Here is a 14,459-nt window from a genome sequence, read left to right as displayed (position 1 = left end):
GTCTTAATTCATTTTAGCATTTCATCTCCTATTTTAAATACACTATAAGAGGTAGAGCTCAGTTATTAGTATTAGCTTAAAATAACAGTTTCACTGTAAGCTTACACTTTCAGATTCTTTGTTCACCTTAACGACCATTTATTGTAACTCGTGACCTGGTTCACATATTGAGAATGATGTCATAACCAGATTTTAGAGTATTCTTATATGATACTCTGTTTGTTGCAGTGGCTCTAACTTCTGTAATAATAAGTTTTCTGTAATAATTTTCCCACTTCTAGGATGAGGCTGTGGAGAACGAGAAGAGTGAGGGACTTAGTGCAGACATACTATCAGCAGACTGTCGAGGACGATATCTCCAGAAGAAGGAGAGAGAGCTTGAATTACTTCAATGCAGCCGCAATCATTTCCTTCAGACTTCAACCATACACAAGAGAAGTAACTAACTACCTTGTAATATAGGGTATATTTTAAACCATTCATGTGGGTAATTAAGGCACTCCAATCGGATTGGGCCTGTGTAGGTTTATATCCAAGGGGTGGTTGGGGTTTATTGCTGATGTAATGCCACTAAGGGATGATTGAGGCTGGTCCCTCTCATCTTAAACATTTGGACCAACTTGCCTAGCCCCGGGCTCCTGCGCTTCTCATGGGGCAGCGTAGGATTGGATGATGGGTGGATGGATTCATGTATAACAAGTTTTAGCCAGTAAAACTTCAGCTTGATCAGTATACTTTGATTTTTGAGAATGAGGATAAATATTGAGAGAACCATTTTCAGATATAGTACAGTAGCTACCATTTTGTCTTGATGCTTCTGGTATACAGTAGGTAATAATTATTATTTTACTTGGGCATTTGATTAATTAATTGCAGAACTAATATTCATCTTCACCATTCTGACTCAGTTTTTCACTTACATTGGCTGAAAAGATCTAAAACAAGGGTGATGCAGAACATGGCTTGATTCACATCAGGTCGTGAATCAGATTTACATACACTGTTCAGAATAAATAAATTATTATGTTCTTCCTGAACACGTGGAAACCATTTACTACACTGAGTGGTAACCATATAACCAAATTTTTGGCACATGGTGGGTTAGTGAGTTATTACGGTGCTCCAATCGGATTGAGCCGGTGCAGGTTTATATCCAAGAGGTGGTTGGGGTTTATTGCTCATGTAATGCCAATCAGGGATGAGTGAGGCTGGTCACTCTCATCTTAAATGTCAGGACCAACTTGCCTAGCCCTGGGCTGCTGCGCTTCTCATGGGGCAACACAGGATTTTTGATGATTGAATGAATGAATAACCATCACCACCAGACACTACGCTACATAAAAGCAATAGCTACCTCAGCAGTGCAGAATTTTCAAACAACATGTTTCATAAGTCTCCTTCATGTATTCATTTAAAAGAAACTGCCCCTCCTAGAGAGATATGAGTTCACCTTGCCAGAGAATAATGATGCCATCTTGCCATAACAGGGCTCTTGTTTGGCGAGCCACAGCTTGCAGATGCCAGTATTTTTTCCCTTCGGCGAACAAATTTTACATGCAAGTCACCTTTTAGTGAGGAGAAAATGCATCCACTTCAAAACCCAGTAAACTACAGAATAAGTAGATCTCACTTAAATGAACAAAAAAAGGATGTTGTGATCGATTATTCTTTCTTTGTCGCCATTGTCAATGTTTAAAACTTCATTATGTGATTCTAATCATCACAATGTGTAAATAAATAAATATATTTACTGCTCGTAAAATATTTCGGCTAGTAGTCAGTTTGGTCACTAAAAGTTTATTTGTCTCGTAAATCTGAAACCTTAGGAGCCAAATGGCTTGCAACCATCGGCAGTTAGCAAGAGCCCTGCATAAAACTGAAAATAATAAATATGAGATATGAAATACAACTTGTAATAGTTTAAGACTCTCACCTAGGACTTAGATTTTGTACTTGTAATTGACTTTCCTGTCTAATAGTAATAATTGTATGACAGGTTTCCCATCTTATAGCCATACATCATTCTTAGGGTACTTCCTCCTTGGGTGAGTGGTAGTCTGGCATCCACTGAGCACAGTTGATATATAATTTTGTAATTTTTTACTTAGTTTAGTACTATAAACATCAACAGAACCAAAGACAAGAATCCCCCTTAAGAAACCCTCAAGTAAAAGAAGAGAGGAATTGTCAGATTATGTATCAGCTGTTGATGTTAAGAAGAAAGATATGACGTTGTCGATGGAAGCCAGTTTAGAAGTCACCAGTGAGAGGATCAAGGCTATCAACACAGATGATTCAGATTTTAATCATGCTTTGCTGGAGAAGGTATGTAAACTCTTTTTATGTATGAATATATACACACAGCAGTTATTGCAGGCAAATGAATGAGCATGTAGACAGTGGGGATGAAGGTGGACATGATAGTTATAGTTAAAAGAATTGTACTGAGGTTTGCGCAGGTGCAAGGGAAATGAAAGGTTGATTGGGAGTGAATAGAAATAAAGTTCAAAGGAGAGTGAGAGGAGAAAATGGTTGATTGAGAGTGAGTAGAAGTTAAGCTAAAAGGGAAAAGGGGAGAGAAAAACAATGTGGTGGAAGTCTGAAGTTGACAAGTGTTTGAGGGAGGGAGTAGTGTTGCCAGAGAGAGGCTAAGAAATATTGTTGTCACTGCCACCCTGGATTGATTTGGAGATTGGGTGTTGGACAATAGGTAGATTCATCATTATTCTAACCCAGGTCTTCACTGTTGCTGGGGCTTGCTGCAGTTGAATAAAACCATCTAGTATAATCCAGAATAACATTTTTAATGTAAATGCTACTCAGGTATTGAATTATTAAATTATATATCCAGAGGTTGATGTTAGTTTAAACACATCCAGTAAAGTGGTGTGATACTCATTTTCAAAGTGGAAATTTTTTGTTCCAAAGCTGATGGTATCACAGTATGGTACTGAATGATAGCTAAACAGAGAAGTCAAAATTAGAAGTGAATTACTTTTATAATGCACCACAGAAGTGTGTGCTACAGCATATTACTATGTCTTTCACTCTCATCTTAAATGTCGGAACCAACTGCCTAACCCCAGGCTCCTATGCTCCTCATGGAGCAATGTAGGATTGGATGGTGGATGGATGGAAATAGTATTATCGAGCTGGCTGGATGAATATTGTGAGAAGTGCATGTTCAGGGATTTGGCACCCCTTTTTAATGTGACGGCATCCAGATTGACTTTATCAGCTACATTTATGTGAAGCTACAGAACGTGGTGATTTTTTGGCATATCATATAGAACCAGGATTCTGGGGGCTTGAATGATGAGTGAATGAATGTGTGGCCCATTGGAGTGGGCAGATTTGGGCTGTGTGGACATTGCTACTCCTCGCCCTGCCCTTGGGTGGGAAAGGAGGTCCAGATGATGGTGATGATGATGATGATGATGATGATGATGTAGTATTATGATGGTATCTTATGACTCTGTAGGTTAAAGTACCTGGCATATCCCCCCCTCTCTCTCTCTCTCTATCTCTATGTCTTGCCTACAGGCTGTGGAATTTTCTTATTAAAATTGCCGATCATTAATTTGAAATAAAAAGAGTTGAGGATTATAGATGAAATTATGTTTGCATGGTAGGTGGGGCACTCACCATCCATTCACTCAAAGTAGTAATGTTCTCAGGTGACTGCCCTTTCCTGTCTTCCTTCCCTCTTTTCCTTCCTTCCTCTTCTGTCTTTCTTTCTTCTTCCTTCTGTCTGTGGGCGAGTCTACACTGAGTGTTGAGCCAAATGGCTTCTTGTACACCAGGAAACCATTTACCACTCTGGGCGGTAACCATATAACCAAACTATGACACTTGGTGGTTTAGTGGGTAATTAACCCTTTAACCGCGGGTGTCATTCCAGAATGACGTTGCAAAAACTGGACCAAACCGCGGGTGTCATTCTCGAATGTTTGTGAATATTTTGAATACTCCGCGTTTTTTCCGTGCGCCAATTGTTTCAAGGGAGAGTAGCTATTAAGTTCTTTCACTCCAGCCGACCCCCACCTCCCTCTTCCCCCCCCTGGGGCCCCACCTCCCACCCCCTGGGCCCCCCACCCCACCCCTGACCAAGCGCGCATCAGTATCTGTCCAGCTGTGTGAGTGACAACACATGTTGATGTGGCAGTGAAGTGCAGGCAATTACAGTGCCTTTTACCTGTCTCAGTGAACACAGAGTGGGTGTTTATCGTATGTGCAGTGTTCATATATGTTTATAGTATTATTATCAGAATGTGATTGGCATTTGGTAATGGTGTGTGAGCGAAAAATAGTGATTACAACACCGCTGATGTGGCAGTGAAGTGCAGGCAATTATAGTGCCTTTTACCTGCCTCAGTGAACACAGAGTGGGTGTTTATCGTATGTGCAGTGTTCATATATGTTTATAGTATTATTATCAGAATGAGGTTGGCATTTGGTAATGGTGTGTGAGCGAAAAATAGTGATTACAACACCGCTGATGTGGCAGTGAAGTGCAGGTAATTACAGTGCCTTTTACCTGCCTCAGTGAACACAGAGTGGGTGTTTATCGTATGTGCAGTGTTCATATATGTTTATAGTATTATTATCAGAATGAGGTTGGCATTTGGTAATGGTGTATGAGCGAAGGTAATGATGTGTGAGCGAAAAATAGTGATTTTACACCCCTCACTTCTAACGGCACTGCCCGTCCTGTGAAAGTCAACAAAGTCATGAAACCTACATCAATGGAAAGCTGAAGGTTAGTACTTTCTAATGGTACCTTATTTTTTTCTCTAGCTTTATTCTGTGCAGAGTTATTAAGGTTTAAAGGTTTGTTTACATTTGGCTGAAACCCCCGCGGGAGAGGACAGTCAGACCAAAACAATACCCGCGGTTAAAGGGTTAAGGCATTCCAGCCGAATTGATTCTGTGTGGGTTTATATCCAAGGGATGGTTGGGGTTTATTGCTCATATAATGCCACTCAGGAATGTGTGAGGCTGGTCACTCTCATCTTAAATGTCAGGCCCAACTTGCCTAGCCCTGGGCTCCTACGTTCCTCATGGGGCAACAGGATTAGATGATGTATGTATGTATGATATGTACTACAGCATTTAGAATGAACAGTGTCCATTGAAAACAAAACTGTAGCTATAACTCTTTTTGCATCTCCTCAGCTTACAAGTATTGTGGCAAATGAAGATGATGACAGTGGCACCGCAGAACTCCTTACCACACAGATTTGGCAGAAGGGCAGCCAAAGTACGTCAACTCATGACTCAGGTCTGTTCTGTTGCCAGGATACGGTTACTGAATATATATAATGAGGAAATGGCATAAGATCCAGGTAGTTAGTGGTTGGTTACCACCAACATTAGGGGGTTCAGTAGGACCTCCACTCATGCAGTTATGGGGATCTGGTAATAGTGCATAAAAGGTAAAGTTGATAATTTTATATATATAGGTCGTATCCGCTATAACAACGAGGTGTGTTTGGGAAAACCCATCGTTGAGCCGGGGTATTGTTAAATGGGGATAACGTAGAAAATATTGGGATATGTTTGGGGGCGTTGGGATTTCTCTCCTTATCTAAGTTCAAAACCCACCCAAATGAGTCCAAAAATAAGTTTTTTTTATCCCCAAATAACTTTAAAACATGCTAAACTAAGCCTAAAAGCAGTTTCTAGCTCACCTAAACCTAAAAATAAAATTTGAAAATCATTAAAAATAAGTCTGGAAAAAAATCAGACATAGTAAACTGTACCCAAAAATGAGTGTTCACTCCATCTGTGACTAAAACACATTAATTTAAGCCAAAAAACAGTTTATAAATCAACCTAAACACAAAATTTAAGTCAAAAATATCATAAAAATCTGTCAAAAGAAACAAAACCCATCGCGTAACTGGGGACTGGCCATCTTTAGGCGGGGAAGGGTGTTACTATTTTACATCGCTAAGGTGGGGTATCACATAAAGGGGGATTGCATAATGGGGGTATACCTGAACTTATATATTATATAGATAGATAGATAGCCTGATGGTTTAGTGGGTACCCTAATTACGGCGCTCCAATCGGATTGAGCCGGTGTAGGTTTATATTCAAGGGGTGGTTGGGGTTTATTGCTCACGTAATGCCACTCGGGATGAGTGAGGCTGGTCACTTTGATCTCAGATGTCAGGACCAACTTGCCTAGCCCCGGGCTCCTATGCTTCTCATGGGGCAATGTAGGATTGGATGATGAATGGATGGATGGATAGATATATATGTATGTACGTTTTCGTTTTCGTTTTCGTTTTTAAAGGCTCCAACATGCTTGCATGTGTCGGCCTTGGTCACCTAATGGCGGCTCTCCATGCTGCACGATCCATTGCAGCCTCCCTGTTCAGTCCCTTAACCCTAAGGTCACACTTAATGACCTCGTCCCATGTCTTTCTCGGTCTACCCCTCATAACCCCACCCCCAATATTAACACTTCTCACCTTCCTCACCCAACTATCATCCCCCATCCTCTCCACATGTCCAAACCACCTAAATCTACCTCTCCTCATCACAACACCAATACACTCCAGTCCCATCCTACCTCTCAACTCTTCCATTGTAAACCCAGCCCCTCCAGGCCTTGGACACAGGGACGCACTGCACATCCACCTAATCATTGTCATTTCTGTACGTCTGAGCCGGCGAATGTCTTCCTCCTTCACTGCCCAGGTCTCACTGCCATACAGCATTACACTCCTAACACACGCTGCATACAAAGACCCCTTAGCACGTAGGGAGAGCCCCCTCAATGTCAGGAGAGGCAAGAGCTCCCTGAACTTCTTCCAACCACTTCTCACCCTAGCCACAGAGCTAGCTCCAGCCCCACCTCCAGCACACAACATGTCTCCTAAATAACAAAACTCTTCCACACACTCAAGAGATTCACCAGCAAGTTCAATTCTTTCACGCCTGACGATCTCCACCTGCTCACCCCGGCACGCTGTACACATAAAATCAGCATTATCTCGCAGTCTACCTCTGATACCACTACATCTCTTATGCACCCATTTATCACACACACCGCACAAGATGGAATTACTTCCCACGCCCTTGTGGCAAACTGCACATGGCCACTCTCCCTCGTCTTTGACAGTACCGCCACCAACCCTAGATATCATCACTTTTGTTTTATCTGCATTTACCCTTAAACCCTTTTGCCCCATACCATCTCTCCACTTCCTAAACCTTTCCTCCGCCTCCCTTTCATTCTCTGCAATCAACACCAAATCATCAGCATACAACAACTCCCACGGGAGTCCGTTTCTAAAGTCACGTGAAAGGGCTTCAGGTACCATGATAAACAACATGGGACTCAAGACTGACCCCTGATGCACACCAACATTCACGGAAAACTCATCACTCAAATCTCCATTCACTCTCACCTGGGTGTGAGCACCCACATACATGGCCATAACCACCCTAACCAGCCACTCCTCCAAGCCAAGCTTTCTCATTGCCCACTTCACCACCTCTCTAGGGACTCTGTCAAAGGCCTTTTCCAAATCAACAAAAACAAAATAAAGATCCCTTCTCCTACCAATATATTTTTCCTGAAGCTGTCGAACAATGAATATGGCATCAGTGGTCCCCTTACCTGGCATAAACCCAAACTGCATCTCATCAATATTCACTCTTTCTCTAATCATACCTTCTAAAACTCTCTCCATCACCTTCATTATCTGATCTAAAAGCTTTATACCTCTATAATTCCCTCTTTCCAGGGCATCACCCTTCCCTTTATACACATTTACAATTACACTCTTCAGCCAGTCATCTGGGACAACACACTCATAAATAATCCTATTTATCAGGTCAGTGACTAAACTCACCCCTATATCGCCTGAGGCCTTCAACATTTCGGCAGTCAACCCAGACACACCTGCTGCCTTCCCCACCCTCATCCTGCCTATTGCCTCACTCACAGTAGCAGTATCAATCAAAGGCCAAGGGCCAGACACTGGAAACTTCTGGCTCCAAACCTTCCCTGTCCCAGTCAAACTCCTCATTCAACAACCGGTTATAATGCTTTCTCCATGCATCTTTAATATCCTCACTGTTCACCACTACCCTTCCTTCATCATTCTTCACACACTGCTCACCTATGATATCCCGATTATCCCTCTTCACCTGACCTGCCACCCTAAATATATTTTTCCTTTCCCCATGATTTAGGTTATCAAGTAATTGTCTTTGTGACTCAGACTTTGCCCTGTATACCTCTCTCCTAGCCCTACGCTTGGCAGCCAAATATTCCTCTTTGCTACCACCCTTCTTCCATTCCCGGAAAAGCCTTCTTTTCTCCTTAATTGCAGCTTCCCCACCCTCATCCCACCACCAAGTTACTTTATGTCTTGGTGGTCCTCTTGTCCAGCCGCATGTTACATCAGTAACTCTCAAGAAATTGTTCTTGAGGGCTCTGTACTGTTCATTAACGCCTCTGTCTACAGCTCCCTGTTCAGCCACCACTCTCCTCAACTCGCTATAGAAGGCATCCCTTACTACTTGGTTTTTCAGCTTCCATATTTTCCTCCTAGGTACATAAGTCCTCTTTTTCATCATTTGTTCTTTAAGCACCATATCACAAATCAATAGTTTGTGCTGCTGCACACACTCCTCACTTCCTATAACTTTAACATCCCTCACTAACCTCCTATCGGTATATGATATTACTAGGTCTTTTTGTTTCAGTTAATGCTGCCATACTTTCTCTATATAGTCTTGGCTTTGACAGAACATATATAATTAAATGTGTTATAAATTCTTTGCAGGGTGTCTTGAGATGACATTGGAGGACACATTACTTGAAACAGTGGAAATGATGAATATTACTCCACATCGTCATTCTGCAGTTCAAAAGAACCAAGCAAAATCTCTGAGAGCTACCCCTAGACAGTCACTCACGCCACTGCCAAGTCCTGGAGTGCTCTCTCTAGAGAAGACTGTTAGACGAAATTCCTTCACACATCCTCGTTTAGCCAGGTTGATTGATGCAACCCCATGTGGCCCAGTTACATATGATGGGGACTTGTCACCGAATAGGATTAGTATTGACCAGGTGAAATTATCTCCTGCAGAACAACAGAATTCAGAATCACCCTTGGATAAAGAAGAGCAAGGGAGTGAAAAATACCAGGATTTCCTACCGAGAATGGTTTTCCTCACACAAGAACCTGTTAAGAGTGCCTCACCAATGGCCTCCAAAGTCCAGAGTATATACAATGAGTTGGGCTTTAACACAGACAGTAATTCTGCTGGTCCTAAATTTTCTGAATATCATGGCAATGGCTTTGTAAATGAAGACAGTTATAATCCTAGGGCCAAAGTTAACATACTTTTTGAGCAACTAAAACAGCTGAAACTGCAGCAACTACCACCAGTACAAAAGAATGGCAAGGAATCATTGTCAAAAAATAAATTTCTGTCTTATGTTGAAAATAAGAAAAGTATCAAACAGTCTGAAAAGACATTGGATGTTATCAGGAATGAATGTGGAAATACTGAAATCCAAGAGTCCAGGAAGATGAATCAGTCAGGTGATGAAAATACAGGTTTATCTGTTGAAGAACTTGTGAATGGAGACACTATAGATAAATACTTCAAATCAATAGCTAAAGGGCAGATCGTCATAGAGGAAAGTGAAGGTGACAGTACCCTAGTTGAAAGCACTGTCAAGGTAAGAGATATCAGAATAGAAGTGTAATTTGTATGACTTACTTTATAGTTAAACGGTTCATACATGGATGCACTTTTAATTCAAGCCTGTGAAGTTCTTGACTTCACACCCTTCATTGTGTTTCATTAATTGTGTTACTTTCATAACCTGATGAGTAGAGAGCATTCTGTAAGTTGCCAAGTTAAAGGGGAGATGCATTAATTGATGTTTGCATCTCCGTTCACTCTTCCATCCATTTCTACCCTTCAACTTTTGTTCTTCAGCTGCAACTGCCATACCTTGCATGCTCTTTTATTTTCTTAACTACATCAATCCCGTTCATTGTTTTCACAGTGAATGGAATTGATGTAGTTAAGAAAATAAAAGAGAATGCAAGCTATGGTAGTTGAAGCTGAAGAACAAAAGTAAGTGAACAGAGATGCAAATATCAAGTACTAGATTCCTCCTTTAATGGGGGGATGGAGAGAGACTGCAATTGGTGAAAGAGTTCAAATACCTGGGTACAGTGATAGAAGAGAGAGGAAAATGTGCAAAAGAAGTGGAAAGTAGAGTGACACAAGGAAGAAAAGTAGCTGGTGCAATGAAGGGCTTGATAAGAAACAGACGCTTGAGTGTTGCAGCTGCATGAGGCTTACATGAAGGAGTGTTAGTGCCAACTTTAACATATGGATGTGAGACTATGGAGTGGCATGAAAATGAAACGTCAAGAATAAGAGCAGTGGAGATGGGACTGCTGAGGAATGCATGTGGAGTACAAGAGGGTGGGTAGGGTACGAAATAATGTGATTCGTGAAAGATGTGGAGTGAGGAAGTCGGTGGACACCAGAATCGATGAGAGTGTACTGAGATGGTATGGTCATATGGAGAGAATGGATAACAATAGAGTGGTGGAAAATGTATATTTGAGCGAATTTGAAGGAGGGAAGAGGCGAGGTAGGCCAAGAAGAAGTTGGAGAGATATGGTGGATGAGTGTAAGAGGAAGAGAGGTTTGGAAGTCAGTGAGGCTAGGGAACTGACAGGAGATTGAGCTAGCTAGATGAATGTTGTGAGGAGAAGTACATGATCAGGGATTTGGCACCCCTTTTTAACGTGGCAGCGTCTGGATTGACTCTATCGGATACGTTTATGTGAAGCTACAGAACGTGGTGAATGTTTTTGGTGTATCTGATGGAGCCAGCACTCTGGGGGCTTGAATGATGAGTGAATGGAAGCATGGCCCATTGGATTAGGCAAATTTGGGCTGTCTGGACATTGCTACTCCTCACCCTGCCTTAGGGTGGGAAAGGAGGTCCAGATGATGATGATGATGAACTACATCAAATCATCTTGGCCTTCCATGCCTTCTATCACCCACTTATACTGTATTTTTCTGTTTCTGGGTCCTGCCTCACCCCATCTTTGTTGGTGGTAATAATAGTTGGGATGGTTTTGGTAATGACAGTATAAGCATTGAGATGGTGATGTTAATGATAACTTCTTTTACTTCCTCATCTTTCAACATCATCATCATTATCCAGATCTTCTTTCCCACCCTAGGGCAGGGTGAGGAATAGCAACATCCAGACAGCCCAATTTTGCCCAGTCCAATGGGCCATGCTTCCATTCACTCACCATTCAAATCCCCGGACCCCCCCCCCCTTTCAATAGAGCCTGGATTCCGGGGGCTTGAACGGTGAGTGAATGGAAGCGTGGCCCTTTGGATTAGGCAAAATTGTGCTGTGTAGACTTTTTTTTGGTGGTAGGTGGGGGTACCCACCATCCACTCACTCAGTGTAGTGCTGCTCTCGGATGTCTGCCCTTTCCTCACTTCCTTCCATCCTATTCTGTCTTTCTTTCCTTCATTCTTTCCTCATCCTTCTGCCTATGGGTGACTTTACACTCCCTCTTCTGTCTTTCTTTCTTTCATTCTTTCCCCTTCCTTCTACCTATGGATGACTCTACACTGAGTGACAAATCAAATGGTTTCCTGTACACCAAGAAACCATTTACTATGCTGTGTGGTAACCACATAACCAAATTATGGCGCCTGGTGGTTTAGTGGGTAATTAAGGTGCCCCAGTCGGATTGAGCCTGTGTAGGTTTATATCATATCAAAGTGGTGGTTGGGGTTTATTGTTCGTGTAGTGCCACTCAGGGATGAGTGAGGCTGGTCACTCTCATCTAAAATATCAAGACCAACTTGCCTAGCCCTGGGCTCGTACATTCCTCTTTGGGCACTGTAGGATTTGATGATGAATGAATGATTTTTTTTTTTTTTTTTTTTTTTTTTTTTTTTTTTCCCCACACATCATTTACCCTTTTGTCAGTAGCCTTGCTTAATTCAGTAACTTTTTTTTTTTTTCTTTTAATTATTATAAAAGGTTAAATGTAGTGACTGTGATTGGTAGCTTCTGTTGAGCTCCAGATTTAATTAGCATTTAGTACATTCGACTTTCATATTTCTCAGGAAGATGCAGAAGAGATGTTTGCTTGTGATCCAGATGAGGTTCGTGAGCTGTTGAATGCCCCTGAGCCATACAGGTCGTTACTATTGCCCGACAACTCTGTATTTGACACTCTGGGAGATTCCATTTTGTATGGGGAGTCATTGCAGGCACTTCTGCAGCAAGACCAGGTTATATCAGAAATACGCAGAGGTGAGTTTTTTAAACATCATAGGATCCAAGATGAAAAATATTAGCAGCACATGCATAACTATTGTTGGTGGTGTTCCTGTCATTTTTTCTTAGGATGTAGCTATGATTAAAACAATCACCATGGTCCTATCATCGATTGTGTAATGGCAGTCTAAAGTGAGTGTACTATTCTGACTACCCAGCGACCCACTGTCACCTCATGCCATCCTGCTTAATCTAGTCCACCTGCCTCATATCTTCTGCTTTAATATGCAGTCACACTGACAAGCTCTGTTGAGGCCAGTTGGTCTGCATGGTAATGTCCCTAGCAAGTTGAACTGTAGTGAGTGCAGTGTTGCTTTACTTGGTTTTGATTATAAAAGTAAAGTACATGATAATAATGAAGATTGTGAAGACGGAACCAAAAAACATGTAAATTAAGTCCTTCTGTATGACATTGTTGTCCATTTCCTTGATTATTTTGCATATTACAAGGGTGCAGTCCTGTATTATCACTTTTGTGTGTAAGATACTGTACAATATTAGTGAGGAGAAAAAGTAATTTTGCAGGCCATTGCTACAACATTACATATATTGTATTAATTCTTATATTTCCATTTATGTTTATCATGAGCTTGCCATTACATTACATATTTGCACCACCTGGAGACTACTTGAGTCTTTAGGGACTATAGAGATTTCACATTGATGTTTATAAGAGTAGCAGTCAGTAATTCAGTCTTTCTGATAATTAGCAAACCTTTGGTACCATGAGTGCAATACTTGAGAAAAGCTGTAGATATAAGGTTAAGTAAATGCAACAAATCATATATATATATATATATATATATATATATATATATATATATATATATATATATATATATTATATATATTTTTTTTTAATATGATAATACCAGGAACAATCATCATCACTGAACCTTACCTCACCTCACCTTTGGGTTGGAAAGCAAGGCAGGTGGATGAAGATTGTGATGATGATTATGAAATGAATTATTCTGTATTCGTCGTGACATGAGCTGTACCACTCATGTACTTGACCGTCCTAATGAAGTCTGAGTGAGGATGCATGATAATTGTATATGTAAGTTAGAAGGTGGGAGGAAGCTTAATGAACCAGGATGGTGGATGGATATGGTAAACATGTGAAAAATCAGTGTATGGAGGTTGATGAGGCTAGGGAACTGACAAGGGATTGAGTTGGTTGAATGAATTTTGTATGGATGGGTGCATGATGAGGATTTGACACCCCCATTTTCAACTTCATAGTTGTCAGATTGATTCTGTCTGATAGGTAATAATATGAAGCACACACAGTATTTGTGAATCATTATACCAGTGAGGTGGGATCAGGATCTCAGAGGCTTGAATGCTGAGTAAATGAGATTGTGGACCATTTTCATCAGGCTTGATGTTGATTAGTTTTCCTTTATAATGTTTTTCCTTCCATTCTGAACCCTACCTCACCCCACCTGTGACTGGGAAAAAGAGGCAAACTGATGATGATGACAACCTCACACTTGTCATCATTAAGTATTCTAGAATCATCATCATCATCTGGACCTCCTTTCCCACCCTAGGGCAGGGTGAGGAGTAGCAATGTCCAGACAGCCCAAATTTGCCCAATCCATGGGCCACGCTTCCATTCACCCATCATTCAGGCCTCGGAATCCTGGCTCTATCGGGTATGCCAAAAACATTCACCATGTTCTGTAGCTTCACATAAATGTACACACTTCAGTTTGGGATAAGAGGTAATTATTTCCTTGTGATAAAGCAGTGACATTACCACATGAAGTTACTTAGGCTTCACGTGAGGACAACTACGTAAAGGTGTGGTAAAGATTACCAGTATGTAATTCTGAATACAGTACATGATGCAGGCTAGTAAAGTTTTTTCCATAGTTTCTAGAATACGTGGCATATGCATTCTAGAAACTGTGCAAAAAACTTTACTAGCCTGCATCATGTATTCAGAATTACATACTGGTAATCTTTACCACACCTTTACATAGTTGTCCTCATATGAAGCCTAAGTAATTGCATGTGGTAATGTCATTGCATTATCACAAGGGACAAATTACCTATTACCCAAACTGGATGTATGTAA

At 41.2% G+C, this 14,459-nt stretch overlaps 2 protein-coding genes across 2 annotated transcripts in view; one reads left to right on the top strand and one right to left on the bottom strand.

The window, feature by feature from the left end:
- dgt6 (dim gamma-tubulin 6) overlaps positions 1–14,459 on the top strand; it is a 37,131-nt gene that overhangs the window by 19,313 nt on the left and 3,359 nt on the right. Inside the window, exons 11-15 of the mRNA XM_080282814.1 lie at positions 282–438; positions 2,132–2,325; positions 5,176–5,281; positions 8,808–9,712; positions 12,124–12,349. Of these exons, the coding sequence (XP_080138940.1) occupies positions 282–438; positions 2,132–2,325; positions 5,176–5,281; positions 8,808–9,712; positions 12,124–12,349 (1,588 nt within the window). The remainder of the gene's footprint in view (positions 1–281; positions 439–2,131; positions 2,326–5,175; positions 5,282–8,807; positions 9,713–12,123; positions 12,350–14,459) is intronic.
- The window catches only part of LOC145412939 (heme transporter hrg1-A-like), a 23,423-nt gene continuing 21,153 nt past the window's right edge, over positions 12,190–14,459 (bottom strand). The window contains exon 5 of the mRNA XM_080282752.1: positions 12,190–12,312. The gene's annotated coding sequence lies outside the window, so the exon portion shown is untranslated. The remainder of the gene's footprint in view (positions 12,313–14,459) is intronic.

The sequence above is a fragment of the Coenobita brevimanus genome, chromosome 94 (assembly GCF_032717465.1).
Source record: "Coenobita brevimanus isolate Jiangsu-jjx chromosome 94, ASM3271746v2, whole genome shotgun sequence".
NCBI classification, from domain to species: domain Eukaryota; kingdom Metazoa; phylum Arthropoda; class Malacostraca; order Decapoda; family Coenobitidae; genus Coenobita; species Coenobita brevimanus.
Note: the sequence above shows the minus strand (reverse complement) of the source record. Positions and strands in the feature narration are given on the sequence as shown.